The sequence below is a fragment of the Rattus norvegicus genome, chromosome 17 (assembly GCF_036323735.1).
Source record: "Rattus norvegicus strain BN/NHsdMcwi chromosome 17, GRCr8, whole genome shotgun sequence".
Taxonomy (NCBI): Eukaryota; Metazoa; Chordata; class Mammalia; order Rodentia; family Muridae; genus Rattus; species Rattus norvegicus.
The window spans coordinates 65,835,617-65,860,357 of NC_086035.1; the positions used below are offsets into that span (position 1 = coordinate 65,835,617).

At 43.0% G+C, this 24,741-nt stretch overlaps 1 protein-coding gene across 18 annotated transcripts in view; it reads right to left on the reverse strand.

Annotated features, from left to right (window-relative positions):
* Larp4b (La ribonucleoprotein 4B) overlaps positions 1–24,741 on the reverse strand; it is a 95,796-nt gene that overhangs the window by 22,492 nt on the left and 48,563 nt on the right. For 5 of the 18 annotated variants that reach the window (XR_010058882.1, XM_063276484.1, XM_039095756.2 and 2 more), the window contains 12 exons: positions 24,277–24,355; positions 22,605–22,741; positions 20,849–20,952; positions 18,320–18,430; positions 17,313–17,366; positions 17,007–17,216; positions 10,493–10,599; positions 9,948–10,199; positions 4,219–4,264; positions 2,463–2,627; positions 229–353; positions 26–149 (listed from right to left, as the gene is read on the reverse strand). Coding sequence is in view for 17 of the 18 variants with exons in the window: in XM_063276484.1 (XP_063132554.1) it covers positions 26–149; positions 229–353; positions 2,463–2,627; positions 4,219–4,264; positions 9,948–10,199; positions 10,493–10,599; positions 17,007–17,216; positions 17,313–17,366; positions 18,320–18,430; positions 20,849–20,952; positions 22,605–22,741; positions 24,277–24,355 (1,514 nt within the window). In the remaining variant the exon portion in view is untranslated. The remainder of the gene's footprint in view (positions 1–25; positions 150–228; positions 354–2,462; positions 2,628–4,218; positions 4,265–9,947; positions 10,200–10,492; positions 10,600–17,006; positions 17,217–17,312; positions 17,367–18,319; positions 18,431–20,848; positions 20,953–22,604; positions 22,742–24,276; positions 24,356–24,741) is intronic. The other 13 variants (NM_001107361.2, XM_063276485.1, XM_039095757.2 and 10 more) reach the window with 7 other exon arrangements.

Genomic DNA, 24,741 nt, shown 5'->3' on the forward strand with positions numbered 1-24,741 from the left:
TGTGGAGGGCAGGCACGGCACTTACTGTTGCTGCTCCATTCACCTGCACCGATTTACATGCAGTCGCAGTGGGGGTTGAAGGGAGTCTGTCCACACTGTGAGCTTCCCTCTGCTTTTCTGCCACCTTGTGATCCCTGTGGAAATGCCATCTGGTTTAAGAATCACACTTAATATTACAATCCTTCACACCTGTACCTGGCAGAGGGCTGGCAGAGTACTGATACTCACTCAGGTAAATGGGCCGGGGAAGGGGAACGTTCAAACGCTGCGGACACAGCACAGGGCGCTGGCACGGAGGGCTCTCTGGGCACCACTACAGGAGCAGTGTTTGTGCTTGCATCTGTACTGAGGCTCTGAAACCATTAAAGTCGTATTTAGCAACTGTCAGATCTTTACCCACGAAGTTAAGGGTCTAACCCGGCAATCTCTAACCCACCTTTGGACACCTTCCCACCTTGACTGACTGATCCTGGAAGGTGCATCACCCTCCCAGCAAACACAACAATGGCCGGCTACCACCAAGTGCCAAGTCACAGCGCAAAGACGCAGGAGAAGCCTCCAGCAGACGTGACAACATTTGAGTCTGTCACCCGCTGCCCAGCACTCACTCAGCCTCCTTGCTCTCAATGTTAAACACATTAGTCACCCGTAAGCTTGTCTTATCCAGGGAACAGCTTCCAAACACACCTCACTCATCTGACACGTCAGGGCTGAGGTGGAGTTAGCAAGTTAATACTATGACTCACAGTGTAACTAATACAAAACAAAGACTCTCTCTCTCTCTCTCTCTCTCTCTCTCTCTCTCTCTCTGTCACACACACACACACACACACACACACACACACACACACACACACACACACACAATCAACTGGAGTGCCCAGTGGTGGGAGTAGACACCACAGGAAACCACCCTTGGAAGTGGGTGTACAAAACTGCATTACCCAATTTAACAGGCAAGGTCACTAAACTAAGACCTGCGTGAATCAATTATCCCATCAACGACTTTCTTAGTGCAGCCGTAATTCATACAAGTGTATGCATGGTATGTCCTTAACCCAGTGTGTGATTTTAGGACAAGTAATTGGCTACAAGCTTAAATGCGGAAAGACAAATTTACTGTTTTTCTCTTCAAAGAGGGGAAAAGTTCCAAGGTAAAATTAAGTAGCTGAAACTGCAGCTTTGGGAGAATGGTGCGATTGGCGGGTGGAGTGGAGGGTGGACAGACTGAGGCTCTGCTGGCTGGAGAACCAGGTTTCTGATGAGTGCTCAAAGGTGAAAGGAACCTAACACATGGTAGCATGGCCTTTTCTTTGCAAACGCATGCTCAGATTCAACATGTGCTCAATGCTGATTCTAGACACACATAAATATGGCACTTTACAAAGCGTCACAAATCCAGGTCAAGGATGGAGGGCTAGGTGGCCCGCTGTCCCAAGTCCTCTGCAGATGCAGATGGACCATCACTGGCAGCAGTGTGCACTGTGTAACCTGGCCACACAATCAAGAACACCCTTTCAGAAAGCAAAAATTGTTTCTTTAAAAAAGGCTTTTCACAGAAACTCAAGTACATTCAGAGCAGCAACTGCCTACTAGCTTTCTCCACTAGAAAGTACAGAGCCTTGGGAAGCAGTGTCCACAGTCAAAAGCAGTAGCAACTACCACCCCAATATGAGACTCCACTCTTTACCTGACCTTAGTCTCAAGTTACAGCAGCAAAGTCATCTGCCCTAGGAACTACTGCAGCAACACTACTGTGGTTCCCATGCTCTAAAGAAAAGACAGATGTGTGATCTGATGTACAGTCAGTTTACAATGCAGCATAAGGGAAGCCTGGAACCGGGACCACTCTACAAGTCCCCCACTGCGTGCATGCGTGCGTGTGTGTGTCCGTCCATGTGTGCCCATAGCACTTAGCCATACCTCAGTAACTGAACTGGGTGGAAAGTAATTTCTCCACGTGTCCCACAGTCTTCAAACACTGACGCTGGCAGAGGGACAAATCCCATTTCCAACCTGCCAGCTAAGTGTCCTACACAAGTAGCCCTGGAAAGAAATCTCCTTGGATTTGAGGCTCATCTGCCTAACAGTGACGACAGCTACAGTCAAAGACCTTGCTGTGGCCCGTGCTTTACCACAGCACAGCAAGTCTAAGCTTCTTCCTGTGTGCACCATGTACATTACCTGCTCTAATTCAGATTCCCGAGTCTCATTCTGTAGTTTGTGAAACAAAACAGCTCTAAATGTCAAGACGAAAATGACACAGGCTGCCCCAACCCCCACCCCACCCCGCAACCTCAGTAGGTGGCTTGACCTGTCTCCAGTAACAAACACCAATCACCCAACCTCAAACCTCTCCCTCCCAGGTATTTTCTCCTTTTCATGTGTGTAAAGGACCTGGGTCAAGTCCTGGCACAAAATCAATGCTGAGAAAACATCAGCAACTGTACCACATAGCTTACTCTTTCTTTTGAAGATCCTATGATCAAACTGGAAAGCCTGTTTTCAAACAAGTCCTCTGCCTTCAAATTGCCTGCAGCTCCAGGTAATGGGGGGAAGTTGGACAGCCCCAGTTCGAAGCTTGGTGATGGAGGCTTTGGTGGTGTTGGAGACTGCGTCTGACTGCTCTGCAACACAGTGACACCCCATAAGGTCACACAAGTGTGGAGTGACAAGAGTAGAAATAGAAAGCAAGACAAAGAATCTTCCAACTTTCACATCAGCCCAAAAATTTATAAATGTTGCAAAAATAATTTCTAGGGTCTAACCAACTTGAAATTTAGGCCAACAGGATAAAATGTGAGCAGAGTCTAAAAAACAATAATGACAGAGTTCAAATGTAAACAGTGGGCCAGTGAGAGGGTTCAGTGGGTAAATATCCCTGGTCCCAAGCCTGAGAACCCAAATTTAATCCCGGGGACCCACAGTAGAAAGAAAATAAAATCCACTCATACAAGTTGTTCTCTGACCTTCATACATTCTCATTCTTTCTCATTCATTCACTCATTCATTCATTCATTCATTCATTCATTCATTCTCTCTCTCTCTCTCATAAAATTCAAAGGTGAGCAGGTTAAAAGACGTAATGGATTTAAGGTGACAAATAGTGGCTGCACTGACAACCTTTTAGCTGACGTTGTCTGACTATGAGCCCTGACAACTGTTCTTTTCGTAGCTTTCTTGACGATCAGATCAAATGTGATCTCACAGAGCTTGTTTAAAAGTAACCCTTAGATATGACTCCAAAATGCCAAAGCAGTAACATTAGAAATCCAGATAACATAAGAGAGAAGCCAGAAAGTGCTTCCTGCTGAGAAAAAGGTGATGGTTCTCTACTAATGAGAAGGAAGACATCCACACTCCCAAGTTGCTAAGATCTATGGTACAGACGCAGCCTCTGCTCACAGTGCTGCTGCAAAGGGAAGAAGACAGCTTATGCTAGCGTGGCTGCTGCATCTAGCCTGCAAACAAACTTCATGTTCCTATTAGCCAAGGTTTCAGCATCCTCTCTGAATCTTAGATATCTGTCTCCCAGGGGTTGGGAAGGGAGCTCCTGCTTAAAACCCCATTATAGTTATCTGCTGAGGACCTTTTCTGAACAGACACATGTAGACTGAACTACTCATAAAAGCGTGCTCTTACCTGCACTATTCACAGCACCTTTATCTATATATTAAGGAACACAGCATAAACCAGCTGGTCATCACTATTCCTAAAAACTCCACAATCCTTTCTTAATTAGGCCAAAATTACAATGTAAGGATATCACCTTAAAGTTCTTTGCAGTGTTCCTTCTCATATCTTAGCCTTAATCCATTTAATTCATGCTTATGCTTGTTTACCGTTAGATTTGAATGTCTTGTAAAGATAAGCCTTTGGGGATAAAGATGGTTCTGTAAGATTGCTTGCTCTGCAAACATGAGGACCGGAGTTTAAATCCCTAGTACTCGTGTAAAGACATCAACTTAGCTTTATGTCTGGAACCCCAGCATTGATGATCAAAGGAGTTCACTGGACAGCCAGCCTACAGCAACAGTGGGCTTCCAGTTCAATAAGAGACCATCTAAAGACAATGAGGTTGAGAATGATAGGCACCTGAAGCCTCCTTCTGGCTCTATGTATTCGAGTGCATGGGTTCACACATTAGTGTGATTTTGTGTGTACACACACACACACACACACACACACACACACACACACACCACTTTATATACTTACTGTAAACTTCTCTTCTCTTTTCTTCCGGTAGCCAAAGGAATTTTTCCTAGAAGAAAGCAGAAGACCATTATTTTTCCCCTCACTTGGAAACTTTGCCAAGCTTATGTTTTGTTCATGTGTTCAAAGCAGCATGCATCAACTCAAGTCAGTCTTCAGTATGTTTAATCTTTCATGAATAAATTCTGATTCTGAAAGTCAACTTGTAAAAGGACTGCCAGAGCCCAGGCACTGCAGCACATGCCTGCAGTTCTAGTAGTGGGGTGGCCGAGGCAGGAGGCTGACAAGCTCATGGTCAGCCTGTATTATGTAACAAGATGGTCTTACTGTCTTAAACAAAAGTACAAACAAAATCCAAATGTTGAGAGAAAGTCATTAAGTTAGATGCCCAGAAAAATAACAGAAGAATAGTTATTCCTAGTAGCTACCTAGAATGTTTAAATCCCTTCAGCTGGAATGACAAGAGATAGATAAGATCTAACGCTAAACTATATAGGTGGGCTATTTAAAACACGAGTAAAAATTATGATTAACCCTTACTGCAAAAGCCACATAAGAACCTCTGAACCTTAAGAGGTCCCTAAAACCCCAGCTTGCCTTCCCGTCAGCAGCAGCCAGACTCTGGGCAGAAAGGCTGAAGTCTGTGCCCTGCAGCTCCACAGTGAGCACTGCATCGGGATTTATGGCATCCTAGATGAGGCTGTGTGGCCCAACAACCACCCATGAATCCCAACTCACAATTTTATTTTTACTTGTTTATTCCTTCTATTATTTCAACTGAACAGACTCCCCAAAGGAGATTCATTATGTAAACTTAAGAGGATTTCTAATTTATTTATAGAAAAATGGATTTCCTAAAGTATTTTATTAGAATAAGCTAGAAGACTGCTCTACATAGCCTCTAGCTAGCCTTTAGGCTACAAACCTTTCTGACTCTGGAATGGAGGCAGGCTTTCTGCTGGGCTAGCCTAGGATGGGCTAAACCCCTGAGGAGAGATGAGCTCCTATGCATAAAGGTGGGCATGAGCAGCAACCTGTAGGAATAGGTCTGTGGGTCCCACATGACCAGGCCTTTGGGCATGTGGGTCCACTGTGAGCACCTGTGTTACAGTTGCTGCCCCAAGATACCATAAAGGCTCATCACTGGGCTGGCTTCCCTCAGGTGCCTGTGTGCCAACACCAATGCTGCCTGACAAGTGTCATTCATGTCAGCCCATGGCCTCCCACAAAATGCATTACTGCCTTCAGAGCACCTTGATAGGCTACTAGGAACCTACTGGGTGCAGGAATCCTGTAATGTCAGAACCTCCTGCAACACGCTATCAGTGCCAATCCCTCAGAAAGTGACTGCAGAGTGAAGACACAGTCACAGAACTGTTGCCCCAAGGTGAATGGCTTGTTGGAGCAGGGAAGGAGATAGTCCCAGCACCACTCAGTTTGCACTGGGATACTGGAACTCACATGTTTTGGACCCCACATGGTCATGCTTCTGCTCTGTGAACCAAGAGAACTTCCATTGACACAAAGTCAAGATCACCACCTGGCATTTGGAGTTTTTCACTATACTGACTTTGACATGCACAAGGGTTGCAGATACATGACCGAAGCCTTGAAGAGTCTATGGGAATTTCTTAGTGCTTCAGACCAACAGAAAAAGTTAATGGGAAACAAGCTCTCCACAAAGGAGTGGAAGGGGACCTGTGAGCTCAGTGGAAGAGCAAGTCTTTCAGGAAGATCTAGATCACCCCTCCTGCTTCTAGATACACCCTCTGGGCATGGACGTATGATGCAGGAAGAAGAAAGCTACACGGTAACCCTGGTTCCATCAGTTCATAGCTCAAAAACAAGGACTGAAAGGTACATCCATTCATGGTCCAACAGTGAACATGGTTTGCTGTTGTCAGCAAAGTAAAATGCACTAGTTTTTGCTCAAGGTTCACTGGAAGTGTTAAGTCCTTACTCAGGTCACAGATTAAGTGGGAACATAACTCTTTTGTTGAGAATACAGTAAGAGCCTCCATTATGTGTCCCTTAAAAGCATAAGCCTGTTCCAGCAGCTACCTGGAAGTTCAAATACTGTTGGGAGACTTAACAGTGACTAGGACACCAGAGAAGTAGAGGATACTGGTTAATAAGACGCCCTACGGGCTCAGCCCTGCCTCTTTATTTCACTTTGTAAGGTGGCAAGGATTCGGCCAACACTGCTTTTCCTCTGGCAGAAGTCTCCATTAACAAGTGCTGGAAGACCATAGGAAATTACCTTTCAGCTTACAATCTTTGTACACTGTGCCTGTTGGATCCAGAAGGTCTGCTGGCAGGCTCCCTTCTCTCAAGACTCTAGCCTTTACGAATGCCACACATGATCTTCGGCTGCCACCTCATGTCTACAATAACCCATTTGGTATAAAAATGGCTGGTGTGGCTTTCTTCCTTGGTGGCTCACAAGGCCACTCTTAGTTTTATTAAGCCATGGTGCCTGTGGTCTGTCTCATAGTAGCTTTAAGATGCTGCCACTACAACTGAAGATGGGAGTCGCTGCTTCCAAATTTGTCAAGGTAAACTCTCAAACTGCACTGAAAGCAAAGACCTCCCCTCCTGTTCCACTGCTGTCCTTTATGGCTATGAGCATTTACAGGTAGCAGCCTCAGGCAAGCAAGAAATTCCATGCTATTTCTCCTATGCCATTTACTTACTGTGTCTCTGTGCCACACTTTTAAAATCAGCAATATTTCAAACTTTATTGTATATTTAATCTGTTTTAAGGTTACCAGTGTAATTGTTCTGAGATGCCATGAGCTTTACCCATTAAGGCGGAGAACTTAACAGATGAACTCTATTTCACTATTTCCTGAGACATAACAATATTAAAATGAATTTACAATGCCTCACAAGTGATTAAGTGAAAAGAACAACCCTTCTCTTACGATCTAGAAATGATTAAGCTGCGTGGAGAAGGCACGTCACAGCAGAGAGAAGCGGAACATCTGTCACACCACCAGCCAGTGAATCCACGAGTGACAGGAGAGCCAGCTGGCCTTCCTGCTGATGGAGGACATTCCAGTGACAATAGACCCAGACAAAAGACCAGACCAGCCACAAGGTTCCCAGATGGATAGGGAATGAGGGATAACAAGGCTCCCTCTTTTCAATCCGTGGGGTGGTGAGGGGTAAGGAAGCTGTAGATGCTGACAGGGTGGCACGTGACACACAGGAAAGAAGCAGCTGCCTTACATCAGAGCACAGGTGAAGCAGCAGGCACTGAGCTCAGCAGAGGAAGACTCTCCACCAGGGACTAATAGCTTGTGACTATTACCACACAGTTACTGAATGTTTTAAGCAAGTACTGAAAATGTGTTATTAAAAGTAAATGATTCCTTTCAGATTATTATTGTTTGTTGCCAATGCACCCAGCCATCCAAAAACTCAGATGGAAACACAGATTAGTAAGTAACATGTTAAAAAAAAAAAGCCAAAAAACTAAGAAACATGCATTCTGCAGTCATGGGTCAAAAAATGATTTTAACCTTTGGGCCTTAGTGTTCAATAAATGCACTTCATAGGGACTGGGTAGATGATGGTCAGTCAGAAAATACTTGTCACCCAATCATCAAGACCTGAGCTTGAGCCTCAGAACCCATTATTTAAAACACACACACACACACACACACACACACACACACACACACACACACACACGCACACTGGGACTAGGGACCTGCGTTTGAATCTCAGGTCACATAAAGTCAAGGGCAATCGCTGTATCTGCAACCCCAGTATACACATGGAACAAGAGGCAGGTGCCTGGAGCTCACTGGCTTGCAAAGTTTGCCAAACTGTCAGCTCCAGGTTGAGTCAGAGACAAAGGTGGAGAGTGAGAGAGGTAGGCGGCTGGCATTGGCTCTGGCCTCTGCATGCATCTCCGGAACATGTCTGTCTGTACACTCATAAGAACATTAGAGACACCAGACTCTCCAAAATAAAAATGCCAAGTAGCCATGTTTACAATCCTGGTATTGGGGTGTTTGAGACAAGGGAACCCTGGACTCAACCAGCCTACACTAACTGGTGAGCTCCAATTAAATGAGAGAAACTGTCCCGAAAGGACATGGGACTTGAACAAGACCCAAAGTTGATAAACATGATACATATAGTCTGCTTTCTCCCCTTCCTTCCCCAACACACACACACACACACACACTCTCTCTCTCTCTCTCTCTCTCTCTCTCTCACACACTCAGAGAGAGAGAAAACTACATTCATAGAAAAGAGCAATCCTCTGAACGAGAAAGTCAACTGAATGCCTTCTGGAAAGGACTCAGCATCTCAGGCGCTGCCAAACCTGTGGTTGAGGAGGGTAGTCAGAGGGCAACATTAACCGGGTGAGGGCTTCAGGGGAGAGAGTGACTTCAGAGCAGTGTAAGCAGGATGAGCCCCAAGATCAGCGGGCTTCAAGAGCTCCCAACTGTGACCTTATTCAGCCTTCAATGGCCGAGGAAGCTGCTTTGCACAGATCAGCAACACTACGGTTTCTTGAGACAGAGCTACTAATGACTCAGGTCTTCCAGTGGAATGATGGGCGAGATCTGTGAGTAAAATAATCGGCAATGCTCTGGAAAGCAAAGCAAGCAGACAGTAGTGTCTTGGTCGTGTGCGCCTCTGGTCTGACTCTGTGCCAAGAAAGAGGAATCGACAGTTCTGAGTTTCAATTTATCGTTAATCACTGCTACATATTTATGTATGGAAAGCTTAAGACTTCTTTTCCATTTAAACATTTCAAAGTCGGTAAAAAGAAAAGGCCCAGGCAGGCTGAGGATTTTGTTCAGCACTTGTGAGGAAAACCCTGCCAGGCTCCATCACATCAGCAACACTCGGGCCGTGTTAACACCGGGTAGGGCGCAGACCTGAGAACACCTGTTCTCTTTTCTAATCTCATTTCTTTAGAGGAAGAATAAAGGGCAGGAGAAAAGAGTGAGCAAGAAAGAAACTGCATTAGAGGATACAGGGAGAAGGAAACGGAAGCATAGTAGCTTACAGGTATAGTGGATGGAAAGCACCCTAGATAATGATCACCAAGACTCTAAGAACTACTTGTCCAAGAATGGAAGTAATGTGGTAGCAGGCACTGCTCTATTGGAGCAGCTTTTGTTTATGGGTAAATTTAGCAGAAATGGAAGTGACATGCTGGATTGAGTGGCTACACAGCCCGCATCTGTCTATGTATCCCACTGCCAGCTCATTCCAGTTTATTTAATTTTTGTGGAGCACTAGGCATTGGACCCAGAACCCTGTTTATGCTAGGCATGCTCTGTACAGCTGAGCAGCATGCCCAGCCCTCCTTACTACCAGCTGTAAAGAAAGCAAGGCCAGGAACCCACAGGACATACCTTGGAGCCCATGTCTGTCCAGGGCAGGGACCTAGAGGGCTAGGGCTAACTGCTAAGGTAAAGCTGTATGCAGGAAAAGCAGGTTACAAATTGTACAGCTCCTAAATACCAGCTTAGTTCTATGAAAGAAAATGTCATTCTTTTAAGAAAAAAAAAAAGCAAGCACTGAAGTCTATGTTCTAAAACTGACTATTCTGGAGAATTAAGGGAAACACTTTATATCCTCCTATTTGATTTTTCTGGTGTACTATATTATATGATTATAAAAATCTAAGTTGAAACTTAAAAATATTAGTAGTTCATGATTGGTACATGATATCTTTTTGACAAAATATGTGAGTGACTTACCTTCCTCTCCCTAAACCAGGAGAGGACTCAAGACTACTTGGCTCCACACGCCCAGTTCCAATCTCTCTCTTGGCATAAGCTGAAGGGTTTTGTATTCGTGTTCTAGTTTGCCCTGCTTGCCTCGTCTGTGGGCTCCGGACACCATTAATTAATCGATCTGCAGTGAAGTTAAATATTGAAGGACTTTCTAGCAGCCCAGGCCCTCTCTCTGTACTAGGAATCGCATGGCGCAGATGAGACTTACTAGGATTCCTGCAAATGAGATGTTTGTATACGCTGAGTTATAAAGCAATCACGGAGTATAGAATGAACATGCAATGTGAACTATGTATGTCAAGATCTGCCTCCTACCAAATAAACACATGTAAAAGCTGCCCCCAAGCCTTCTCCTCCTTACTATGGGCATCCATCTTGGGGTTGACTTTAGACTACAGTATTAAGTTTCAGATAGTCTCATCTCTGATGAGCATCACTAGTGCTTACACAGATCTCTCATTACAGACAACTTGGAGCTCATGAGCATTGACAGCAACCTTGGAACTTGCCTGCTTCTAGGAGGATATTGTCTGAGCGAGGTCAGGGGAGACGTTGCAGGTTTGAAGGTCGGAGATGTAAACCCATTTATAAATCCAGTACTTGGAAAAGGAGTTACCTGGATTAACAAGACAAAACAAAAACAAGCATGTAAAAACAGGAGCTATGAGACACTTCAGTTGGACTTATACTGTTGTATCTTGGGTAAACAAGATTATGTTTTCCTCTTGCCAGAGGTGTTAATTCCATTTTATGCTTAAAAATAACTGCAATGGAAGGAAAAGCTTACATTATTACTAACGGCAATGTCTACTGACCATGGTAGGCATGGCTATTGCTCAGAACTTTCTCCCTGTCACGTAATTAATATTTACAATAACCAAATGAGAACGCAAGAGGAACATGTAGTCCTGCCTGGTGACACTCAATTGCTTAAGATATGTCAGTGTGACTAGTACAACTACCTCCAACCTGGTCAGAGGCAGACAATCTCCTTCATTTTCAATAGCCTTAACAAAATCCAGCAAAGACCCCAACTCTCTCATATTCTTACTGCTCCTAACCATGCGTGTGCCGTCCCCTTGGGCAGGGATTTCTTCTCTCAACCCCCACCCCCATCCCAGCCCCGCCCCACCCCCACCCCTCTTAAGGCTTTACATTCATGTAAAAATTGCTGTAAACAGCATCCTGTATTTTAGAATCTAAAACATTTTTTCCAATTAATCTAAAGTGATAAAGAACATATAAATAAAATAATATAGGTCCAGGCCTTTAATCCTAGGACTTGGGAGGCAAAGGCAGGCAGATCTCTGAGTTCTGATTTCAAGCCCAGCCAGGTCTACAAAGAAAGTTCCAGGACACCTAAGGCTACAGAGAAACCCTGTCTCAAAAACAATCAAAACAAACACAAAAACAAACAAAAAATCCAAAATAAACAACAACAACAAATGAGAAGAAAACTACAACAGGTCATAATGGCTTTAAGATTTGAGCTAAATGTACTTTTAAAAAGTTTAAAAGTAGGACTTTAAGTACCACTCAACTGTTTAAAATCTTGACACAAAACTGAGGTAAAAATCAGTGTGAAGGGCTCAGTGGCCTCTGGACACAGGTTTCACTTCAGATCAATCAGGATGCCAGAGGGGTATCTCCTGAGAGTTGTTCTTTGTCCTGACTGGGTAACATGTATGTCCTAGCATGTATCCAGCTTTAGACACAACTTTTTAGTGCATGCCTTTAATCCCAACTCTTAGAAGGCATAGGCAGGCAGATCTCTCCGTGGATTCAAGGTGAGATCAGCATGGTCTACACACATGTGTGAAACTCAGTTGAGAAAAGGAAGACAGAAAGGGAGGGAGAACCTAAGCTATTCTCTTCGGTGCTAACTGTTAACAGAAGCTCTGATTTAAAATAGCTATTGGAGCTAACATAGCATTCCCTTGGCTAAAAGTTAAAGTGACAATGGAAAACAGTTAACACTGTTAACACCAAGGAGGATCCACTACTTGGCAAATTCCACAATCCAAAAAAAAAAAAAAAAAAAAAAAAAAAAAATCTCTCCCAGTTACACAACAGATGGGGGATTAATATCCAGAATATTTGAAGAAACCTAAAATTAAACACCAAATCATCCACCTAATAAATGGGCCAATGAGCTGGATACTACTCAGTTCTCAAAGGAAACACAAATGGCAAATGCACACCCGAAAAGGGACTGGACCCCATCAGCCACTGGGGAAAAGCAAAAACTGAGAAGCTTTCTTAACCTGGGATACAAAAAAAGACAAATGCTGGTGAAGAAAGAGGAACCCTAATTAGCTGCTACTATAGATGTTTCCAATGTACACTATGGAAACCAGTCTGGAAACCACATGACCCAGCTATTATCTCTTCCTTGGGTCTTCACCCATGTTTATTGCTGCTTTATTTATAAGAGCCAGGAAACAGGCCTATCCTACTATGTGAAGCAAACCAAACTAAAAAAAGATAAATACTGTGTATTTAATATTTGGAACCTAGACTTGAGGGGTGGGTAGCAGATAGATGTAGGAAAGAGACCATGAAGCTAGAAGGAAGATCACCAGAAGGAAGAAGGGCCTTCAGAGGGAAGAGCAGAGGTGGCACACTAACATTAAACAGGGAGACTGAGAACAGAAGGGGAAGGTGGGGACTCATGGTACAAACAGAGTAATACACATGCACCAAAACGCAACAATAAACCCATTACACCTTGTTGGCTAACTTAAAGATTAAGAAAAAAATTCCACGCTACAAGAGCCACTTAACTCAGACCTGGTAGGCCACTCTGGAAGTAATGACACACACCTTCAATTCCTTTACTCCCAGCAGAGGCAGGTGGATCTCTGAGTTCAAGGCCAGTATAGTCTACGGAGTGAGTTAAGGACAGCCAAGGCTACACAGAGAGACCCCATCTCAAAAAAACACAAGACAAAAACTGTTAAGACCAAAACATCAGTTTAAACTCACAATTTTAGACATAATACACACTCCAGAAAAGGGCCTAGATGGGAGGACCTAGATATAAAACAACAGAAAAGGCATCTAGACACAGAGTACAAGAAGAGGTGACAGTGTCCCACTGCAGGAAGAACTGAGCAAGGCACGCCTGCACAGCACGGGGGGGAGGAAGCTATGGGACAGTTCCTCTACACATCTCTTCTGATGCTTCTGGGAGAAACAACCACACAGCCACGGGTCCATCTGCCCGCCCCCCCTCCTTCCCAAGCTGGTGCCTCCCTCCAAACTAGAACTTCTTCTATTTCCACACCTTTAAAGAAGAAAACAAAACACCAAACAAATACCCTCCACCTTCACACCCCATGTGTGAGAAAACCATGAGTCTAGCAGTATTTTGCTTAATATATCGATCCACCTTCTTTTCCTGCAGATGATGTGATTTAGTTCTTCTCTATGGCTGAATAAAAATATATCTGCTTTGCCTTTCCCAGTCCTGCTCCGGGAATGATGACTCTGAGACTAATTAGTTATTACTAAATGTCTAGGCCATAAGCGGTGGCTCATTTCTTAAGTAGCTCTTTTCTTTTTTAAAAAGATCTGATGGGATTTAAAGATTTATTTATTGTATGTGCGTGAGTACACTATAGCTGTCTTCAGACACACCAGAAAAGGGTATCAGATGCAGATGGTTGTGAGCCACCATGTGGTTGCTGGGATTTGAACTCAGGACCTCCGGAAGAGTAATCGGTGCTCTTAACCACTGAGCCTATCCTAACTAGCTCTTATTTAAGCCACTCTATGTATACCACTTGGTTAGTTACTTCTCCTTCAGTCCTGGACCACTTCTTCCTTTACCTTCTGGGGCTCCCTCAACCTCTTTCCAAGTTCATCTACGTGGTGGTCTGTCCCTGATCTCTCTTCTCTCACTTACTATTTCCCAGAATCCTCTTTTTGTCCATGCCCCACTTCCTATTTCCCGCTTTTTTATTGACAGGTGGCTTATAAGAGATCCTCTCTACAGTTAGCACATGGTTCTCTGTTGTATCTATTCACGCACTGATAGGCACCTAAAGTGATTTCCAGACTTGCCAGTAGCATGAGATATTAAAGAAGCATCCCACGCTAACGCTAGCTAGCACCGGCAGATAGCTTCAGTTTGTCTCCATCTGGGTGGACAGGCCAAGACTGCACTCTTTCCTTTTAGCCAGGGTCTGTCTTACCCATGCTGGCTCTGCCTCTCCAGCTGTCTAGGACTCAGAAATCACTCTCTCTTTCTTCCCATCTCACTAAATGCTCACAGCTGGCTGCTGTCACACACACCCCATACTTCCAAATTCCCATGGCTGGCTGGGGTGCACCCTTGCACAATACGCTCTTCCATCGTACCTTTCTCTGGAACCCAGTTGAGTCACTGGGCACAGACTCTCGCATCCTGATCTTACCAACTATGCCTCTATGTTAGAATGCAGATGGATGTGCAGGCATCGCTACTACTGTCTGTGGATAGTTATTCCACTGGATTATGCCATGGGTGGGAAACTAGATGCTAGTACAGGCCAACTTTTATTTTTTTCTCGAATCTCCACACTGATGTCCATGGTGGTGGCACTAATGTATATTCCCAGAGACAGTGTGCAGGGCTCTTCCCCACACCCTTACCAGGGTGTCAGCATGCCATTTATCTTCCTGATGGCACATGACACCTCCTACTTTGTAACTGTGTTTACTTTATAACTAAGAACGTTGTACAATGTTTCATTTATATATAAATTGGTCATATGTATTGCTTCTTAAAGCTCTTATTGTTTGAGAGATGATTTACATGTGGGGGTATATGTGCCACAGCACATACTTGAGGGTCAGAGGAGATCGTCACAAATATGTGCTGTCCAGCTTGTGGCAAGTACTGAGACAGATCACTGGCCCACTGGCTCTGCTTTTAGAGCTGTCTGTTCTTTGATATGCACTTTTTTACGTCATTGTGTATGTGGGTATTAAGCCCGTGTTGGGTGAATCATAATGTTCTCTTCCAGGACAGGCTGTCTCCCTTATAGCAATTGTTCCTTTGTTGGGCAGAGACTTTCAAGCAGGACAGAAGCCTGTTTGTCCACTGTTACTATTGTGCTCTGAGCCACTGATGTCCTCCTCGGGCAGTCTTTACCTATGCCTATGTCTCCATGTGTTTCCCCCTGCCACTTCAAAGTTTACAGATAGACATAAGTCTTCATCTTAGATATTGGTATACCAAACATTTTTTAGTGCAGTGTTCTAGACCTTGAGGGAGGGGAGTGTTATAGGCCTGAGAATATCCTATAACTCCTGTCCTGCACATGGCAATAGAGCTAGCTTTAAAATATAGAATATGCTTTAATTTCATATGTGTGTGTGTGTGTGTGTGTGTGTGTGTGTGTGTGTGTGTGTGTGAATGTGCCTAGGTGTCAGGGTGTCAGATCCCCTAGAACTGATTATAGATAGTTATGAGCTGCCATGTGGGTGAGTCCTCTGGAAGAGCAACCAGTGCTCTTAACCACTGAGCCACCTTTCCAGCCCATTTTCATTTTTTTTTAACATTTATTTATTTATTATGTATATATACATCATACAGCTTTCTGCCTGCGTGTATGCACCTGCAGGCCAGAAGAGGGCACCAGACCTGATTACAGATGGTTGTGATCCACCATGTGGTTGCTGGGAATTGAACTCAGGATCTCTGGAAGAGCAGACAGTGCTCTTAACCTCTGAGCCATCCATCTCTCCAGCCCCCATTTTCATTTCTTAAGGAAACAAAATGTTCCACATTACTTCCTACAAGATCCAGGTCAAAGTCCATGTGTCTAAGGACTAAGCAAGTTACCACCCCTGTTCCCAGCTGCCTGCTATACTCAGAATAAAAGTTGACCTTCAGCAATGTGAATGCTTTTGTACACGCAATCTATCCTGAGACCTTCCTTTCTTCGATCCTTCTAAGTTCCCATGAAACATGAACACCCAATTAAGGTACACACAATGGTTCACCAATCCTTGCTGTGAGTTTAATGGTATTTTCTCTTTATATCTCCTTTGGCAGTATCAACTCCTAGACAGACTCTTTTTCTCACAGACATTTATCTTCATGTTTCAGTACTTAACAGGACCTGCATTTTCAAGTCTGAACAACTCTGTTCAAGCTCTCTCTTTCCCACACCTCCCCAGCTGGCCTGCCAACCAGTGGTACTGACAACATGACAGGTGGCGGCACCCTCTAACTTGTTCTCTGATCTGGTTCACAGCTGCATCCTGAATATGCACTCTTCCCGACTTAGTGAGTTCATCTCTGCTTTCTGACTACTTCCTTCTATGCATCCTACTCTTCACTGTTTATTACATTTAAATCAGTGTCAACAATGTGCCGCAGACCTACAGACTAAACTCACTGACCTTTGTAACCTGGACCTCACTTTCAAGGAATTTACCACATAAGGTTGATTTTCTTATCAAGGAAACTTACTGCAACCTTACTACATCAATAAAGCTGAATCAGAACCTATGCTTCCTACAGTCTATAGTACAAACCTGGAGAAAAGTGACTGTGCTCACTACAAACTTATGAATTAAAACCAAAGCCCTTAACAGAAGCCAAAAGAATGAATCATGTTACCCAACCCTAAGGTAGGCATGCCAACTACGCTGAGTTTTGTGAGACATTCACCATGTGTCTGCTTCCCTATACTGTTAGGAACCTACTGTTAGGAACACATCTTCCTCTATGACAGAACTCCTCATGTCAAGTCCCTCTCTCTGCTCAGGACACCAGTTGGAGCCCTTACTGTCCTGTGTCATAGAAAGGAAATGCTAAGAGGGATCACAGCATTGCAGGGCTTGGTTGCTCAGGACTATCTATTGCCTAATTAAACTTTAAATCCACACCGTAACCTGGGGTTTGGGCACTATACAAGCTGTAGACACATGGTTCTCTGATTAGAGTAGGACTTAAGCTTTCAAAGGGCCTAGTGCAATATCTCAATGTAAATCTGTTATGTAAATTTAAAACAAAAGAACAAGGCTTACCAAGGGTGGATCGAGATAACTGTGTGTTGTTGACCATGTCTGGGGGGCGATCAGGCTGTACAGAGGGAACTGCTGCTGGGGACTGTACACTGGAGGTAAGTAAAACGATGTAGCATAACGCTGCTGTGTGTAAAGGTTCATGTCCAGAGGTCTAAATCCATTCTTTGGCAAAAATGTGTTTATCGCTATCGCCTTTGCTTTTATCCGTGCCTGTGTGGAGACATTCACGATGTTACATGTTCCCATTAGAACATTCAAGAACACTGATCAGATAACAAAGGAGCTAAAAGCAGTGGACTTACTTACCTTAATTGGCTTTCCTTGGAAAGTTCTGACTTCTTCTCGAAGGTATTTGTAAGCCTATGGGTAAAATTATCCAAAACACCACTCTGTTAACTTTCTAAGTTAACTTTACAGCTCAAATAATGATCTATATGGTCGAATATAGCAGACAGGATCTAAAAAGAGTGATTTATGACCCTCTTTTGGTCGCCGATCACTAAGAATATCATTACAGTACCTGTACCCCCAAATTATTGTAAAAACTTAAATATAATTTTTAAGTATTAATAAATACCATAATGTAAGTATCCCAAACCCACAACTTAAAATTCCTCAATTATGATACAAAAAGGACCACTGCTTCCTTCCTATTCATCCCAATTAAAAACTAGGACTGTGTAATACAGGAAGGGAAGTGCTCAAAAGGAAAGGAGATTGAAGTATTTGTGCTATTATCACTGCGTAGGCCTATGTTCATCTGAGCACTAAGTCTTTATCAAGCCCCACTTCATACGGAGGCGCCACAGTTTCACCTCTGCTCACCGTCTGGCTCATCAGGCAGGCCAAGGCCGCACCACACAGTGAGTACCTCTACCCTTCTGGTCTTTAGGTTTCTATGTTTTTCCCTTCTGACTCTCTGTTTGTAGTGCTTAACATTTCATGCTTCTCTAAATCAGACATCTCCTTTAAGAGCACAAAACTTCTCGAAAACTTTGAAAGCACTTTGCCACACAATGGACACTGCCTCACAGGTCAGGGTTAAGTTCAAATTTCCCTACTTGGCAATCAAAAGTTTTCCTCAGATATGAGAGCAGATTTGATTTCCCACAAATGCCTACTCATAACACATTTAAGGAGTAATGTGACCTTCTTTCAGTAGTGCTACAAATCATACCTGTGGTTCCTGCGCCTCATTTTCCCTGGACTTAACTGGGTGTTGCTGTAACAGCCTCAATGTCCTAACTTCTGCTGTACACTGAAGGAACATGGATAAACTAGGGACTTCACGGCTCGCAGAGCAATATACTCACCTGCTGTGCGTCAGCTTCTGTTTCAAAGGTAATGAACCAATTATCATTATAGGCAAATTCACAGTTTATAAATTTTGGTAAATTATCTCCTTTAAATAGTGCTTCTACTTCCTATAGAAAACAGAGAAGTTAGAAATTAGTCCTCAGTTATGTGGCTTTTTGTCCTCATCAAATTAGGAGGAAAAAGTATCCTCTCAGGCTGTGATGCAGCTGAGATGCAAGTGCAAGCCTTTGAGAAACACTGCAGGGAGCACCCACAGGAACACATGCCACAGAGAAGGAAGGCAGGAATCACTGGCAGCCTTCTCCACTCACAAGGAACTGGATGGAATTAATATGACAAACAGGAGGGCCTGGGATGTGGCACACTTGGAAGCATGCCCTGCCTAGCACATAAGAAACCCTATGTTTGATCCCAATAACACATAAATGGAGCATTGTGGTATATGCTTGTAATTCCACACTTAAGCTGGAAGAAGACCAATCAAGTTGAAGGCCATCCTCAGCTACACAGAGTTCTGTGCTAGTCTGGGCTACATGATCCTTAAACAGAAGAGGACGGGGACAGGGAGGGAGAGTGAAGGAGAGTGGAGCGAGAGGAAGAGAAAGGAAACAGGAAGGAAGGGGAAGGAGGAGAGAAGAAGGAAACATTGTATTTTATCAGCAGGCTAATAAATACACAAATTATTTTAAAAGATAGTAAACTAAAAATATTAGCTGAGCTGCTTCTGGCCAAGTTAAACTAGATTTATGGTCCCAAATGACACAAGTCATAAGTAAAAAAGACAAATGCATGTTATATAAAGCTTTTTAGACACCTGTCATTAGCAGGCATGGAGAGCCATCCTCGAGAGAACACACAGGGGCCAAGAGTGCCAAAGCCTAGGGTTTCCAGGTCACAGGATGGGCAAGTCTCCATAGCTTCATGGGGGGTTCTTTAGGCCATTAACCAGAAACAAAACTAGAATGGTCAGGTAAAATAACCCTACAGCCAAGACACTGGGCAGCCGGAGAGGGAAACCCTTCTTAACCCTGAGAACAGGAGGGCAAATGAACAAGACTGTTTGAAGCCCTAAATGAAGGCTGTTCTGAACCACTTCACAAATGTGTAGAAACCAAACTGGTACCCAGTAATTTTTTTATCCATTTTTTTTGGAGCTGGGCGTCTTTGGGACTACGTGGATAAACGCCACCAAGGAACTTAGACATTTATTAGGAGTAATAATCGCATAAAGAAGTAGAAAAGGCTGCCTTCTACTGAAAAAGAGGGGTTAGATTAACCTTAAAAGAATACAAACAACAGCAGCCCCGGAGAGTTACTCAAGTCCATTTCAAGTGCTCAGACAGGAAAAGGCTTAGGATGAGAGCTCTGGAAGAGTAAACTCAACCTGCTTAAATCAATGATACAATTTTCCAAAAGTCAGAGAAAAGGACAGAGGAATAAAGAGAAAACTGGCAGATTTTTTTTCAGCAGAAACAATGTAAACCAGAAAAGAACACAAAGAACACAAAAATTGGGATGTCTAGAGGAGAGTACTCCCTGCCAATCCAGAAACCTTACTAACTCCTCCCTGCAAACCAAACCAAACAAATTAAAGCCTTTAGTAAGCTCTAAACCAGGATTCTCTCAAACAGCAAAGATGAAAATAAGTTGCTTTCAGTAGTAATGGATTTGCACAAAATCTTTCAAAGGAATCAGGCAAAAGGAAAAAACAGAACCTGCTGAAGGGCTAAATTCAGGCTTGTCCAACTGTTACAACATGCAAACAAGTGATATCATCAACACGATTCATACTTAAGAATCATGCAGTTCACTTACAAAAGAAACACACACAAGCACTCATCATGCTTTAGTAAGTTTGCAGTTTTGTTTTAGATGGCCTTCTTAGTTATTCCAGGCTGCATGCAGCTGGCGGGCTGCAGGTGGACGTGCCTGAAAGCACTAAATGTGTAAGCATCTGGGCCAGTCATGGGGGCACATACCTATATTCAGGAGCCTGAGGCAGGAGGACCATGAGTTAAAGGCCAGCCTGGACCTTGCCTCTAGAAAACTGAAGCTCAACCAACCAAACAAACAAAAAGCCATATCTAGTGAAGGGGGAAAAAAAAAAAAAAAAAAACAACCAAAAGCCCCAAGTCCAAACAAAGCAGACCAACAAAGCAATAGATGCAAACAGAACACAGTCTAAATTCACAGACCCACAGCATGGAGCATCCCCACCCATCACACATCTAAACCTATTTTATTTTTAATTCCGAACTACTGGAATATACAAACCCCATTACGTTTAAAAATATAAATGTATAAAGGAATCCTGAGAACAAAAGATGTGGTCATTTCCTTCTGCAAGTGAATCACACTGTATCTATCAGCGTGTATATTCTGAGAAAAGATGTTTCTGAATCTTTTCTTAAACAAGCCCCATCAAAAACAGATATGTAAACAATCAAAAACAGATATATAAATAAATACCAACAAAATAAAAATCTTGGGAAAACGTCAAGCAGCACAAGTGGAGCAGCACTTACTTCCACAGGGGTGGACTCAGATATCTCACGCAGTATCACTATGCACCGGTTTTGATTTGGCCTTACTTTCTCTCCCTTCTCATCCACTTGGACTAAAGGTAAAGCTGTGAAAAGGGAGGAAAAACAAGGGTGAAACACACATTACATGATACTCCAACAGAATGTGAACACTCCTTACCAAACATACCAGAGAAACTTGTACACATGGTGAATTATTAAAATGTTGAAACTCAAACAAACTGCCCAACAGTTGAAACCCACCTTTCTGTTTAATTTTCAAAGTGAAGGAATATGTAAATTTAAAAAATATGTAAATTTGCTGCAAGAGCTACCAAATATACACACAATGAGGTGACAGCTGTAGACCAACAGATCAAACGCTAGAAGCACCAGACAAGGGGTTAATGGTTTTCTCCTTTCTACAGTGAAAACTGACAACATTAGTCAGCGATACTGGGGGTAATCCTTAAGAATAATTCCACAGACTTAGTGTAGTATATAAACAGATACAGCCAAGTTGCTGAGTTTTTAAACCAGATCTAACTAACTAACTAACACACACACGCGCACGCACGCACGCACACACACACACACACACACACACACACACACACACACACACACACACACGGTAGTGATAATTTTTTTTTTTTAAAATCTTTTAAATCCAATTAAGTTCTAAAGGAAGATAGCAATCTTTTAATATCACTACTTAGTCAAGTGTACACAGAAAATTTTTGAAATCACTGTCTCATCAATGAATAGGGACAGGGCAACATAAACACACACCTACAATAAAAGCTGGTTGGTAGAACTAAGACTTTATTTCAAACACAGCAATGTCGAATCACTCAAACATCTGTAAGCAGTGGGTGTGCGAGTATGTCTGGGGTAGAGCATACCGTTTTCTTTGTGAGAAAGCCGCTACAGCTGGACCACACATCAGTTTCAAGGGAGGGAGCAGGGAAAAATACTCACCTGGAATTTGTAGCTTGAGTACAAAAAGTGAATTTTTATAATAAAAACAATGTGATTTAAAAAGAAACGGAAACATCACAGCAAAGTATATGCAGAAAGCGCCACAAGGCCAGCAAAGCTCTGAGAGGAGCAGAGGCATCCTTCACCTCGTGGCTGTCATGCTCCTCCCATGGGTCAAGACCAAATGGCTATGGACTTTGAATGTGGCACTTTAAAGCCAATCAACATCTAAGGTGAGGTTATTTTCTTTCTTTTAAGAAAATAAACTGGTAAGGTAGTGAAGTCCCCCAAATCAAGTAGAAATAAATAAATCACAGTTTTGACACAGAAGGTAAGCTTTAAGGGACTAGTGAAGTGCCCATGGATTTAAACCTTCACCGTATGCGCCACATTCCGGAGAAACTTCATTCCCAATATCTTTCTAAGGAAAAAGTGCAACAATATTTCATCAAAGGTTAAACAACAAGTTGGAAAGAAATTCATTTAGTAGCTAAACCAATATTTTACTTCATCAATGTTATTATTGGTTTTGGTCTTCATTAATTTAGCAGCTGTCTTTAAGGATCTCTAATGAAAAGATTCTTTTTCTCTTTCAATTACCCATGATCTCTGACCTTTCACTATAGGGTCAGTCAATGCCCCTGTCACACAGGGAGGCTGTGGGAGGAGAGGAGGATCTAATTTACACCCAAATCCGTATGGTGCTGTTGGTGAGAAGGTTTGTAACAGGACAGATAACGTGAAGACAATCGTCAACTTTAACTCACTGTCTACTTACATCTCAGGACCTCAACAATCAAATCCACATCAGTACTGAGCTTCTTGATGTGGTCAAGGTTAGCCACCGTTGTAATTGGCACATATTGATCACTGTCCATCTGGGATATAAGGTACATGTCGCTAGCAAGATTCTCCCTGTTGAAAGAAAGCAAACTCTTCTAACTGATACTACTTTAAAAGAACTTTCACTTCTAAAACCGATTTACAAGAGGCATGAGTGTGGTGAGACAGCTTTGAAATGAGAGCTGAGTCTAAACTCCATATGATATTCACTCAACTGACAGAATCAAAATTAGCCAAAAATGAAATAATTCTTTTAAAACATAATTATAGCCAGGCATGGTGCACACACCCTTATCTCCTAACTCTCAGGAAGGAGACAATGTAGATCCCTGAGTCGGAGGCCAGCCTGGTCTACAGAGCAAGTTCCAGAATAGCCAAGGCAACAGGGAGAGAGAGAGAGAGACCCTGTCTTAAAGGAAGAAAAAGAAAACAAAAACAGTAACTCAAAACAAACCAATAAAAGGGTGCAATTATAGTACATCTTTGTTTTGGACAATGTTTGAGTAATTTATTAAAAATGTACACGAATTATTTTCTTTTTCACAGTAGGGAAATCTAGTTAAATGAATCAGAAAGCTACAAGAAATACAAAAGGCCAGAAGAATGTCAGTACCCCAGATGTGCCATACCATCTGGACACATGTTAAAGGTTCTGCAAGTTGTGGCTTCTGGGCAGCCAACGTCAATAACAAGAAGAAAACAGGGTTAGCACCTTCAGCCCGGGGAAGAAGGAAAACCATACACCAGCAAACAGGACAAGATGTACTACTTCCTGGCATTTGGGCCAAAGAAAATGTTTCTGTGAATCCTCAGGGAAAAGACCATATGCAATTCAACACACAGTCTCTAAAGCACCACAGAACAAAAGCACAGCTGGGTTCCACAGCCCTCCTTCAGTGAAGACTGCCTGAGAGGAGCCCTGCTCACCGTTCCTCCTCTCAGAGCTGACACTGGGAGCTATGGGAAGGCTACACCAAAGGTTTATAAATGGCAGGGAACGGAGCAGAGCTTCAAAACTTTGACAAAAGTATCTTTCATTTTTACACCATGCTATCTGCTATACTAAGCTGTGATAAAGGGGAGGAAGGAAGGGTGCCTGGATATTGTTCCTTTATCCTAAACAGGCCTCCTTGTCTTTGTGGGACCTTCATTCAGACACGGTCGTGTCCTCAAAGCTACAGGGAGCTTCACTCTTTGCCAGTTACCTACCTTCCACATATCTACTCTCATCACTAACTCAAAAGGTCAACATTTTCCAGCAAGATGTCACTTAAGGGAAATTAAATGGAGGAGCCCACTAAAGCGGCGAGTGTTTTGGGCATTCATCTGAAGGTCCTACAGCATGCTGTGCATATGCAGAAATCCACAGTCAAACAACAGTCCAGACAACCGTCACCAAAGTGGATCTGAGGCAAAGCTGGACATCCCTGGCCTGAGGGTCACCACCACTTCTCTACAGCACTTCTGATGAGTAGACAGACATGTAATTAGGTATTTATAAACATACCACTATGAAAAATCACATTTGTAATCAATAGCCAAAGTGTAATTCAAGAGATATCAGGCATTAGAAAAAAAAAAACAAAACAAACCACTAACAGCCTTACCTAGATAAGCAGAATTCCAATGTTTTTTTAAGTACTTCCCGAGGGTCTTCCTGGCTTTCTGGTTGAGACTCATTTCCTCCTATACAGAAGTAATAAACAACTCAGGAAAAAAGGCTTAAAATTTACCAAGCAGGTGGATCCAGTACAGCATTTCAGTGTTTTCACCTGTATATATGTACAATAATATGAAAAGTGCTATTTTATCTGCAGTATCCCAGGAAAAACAAAATAAACGCAATAGCTGGGAAAGCAATGGTATTGCGTAGCCAAGTCCAGCAGTCACTGTCACAACAACAGTCGGCACAGGCTTCCTTGGTCCTGCCGTACTTCAGAAAAGGTTTTCAGGTAATAAACAAGCACATTGACTCTAAATAACAGTAAACAAAAAACAAACAACAACAGCAACAACAAAGAATCAACGCAAAAGGTAAGCACAACCCAACAGCCCCAGACCAAAGCATCAAG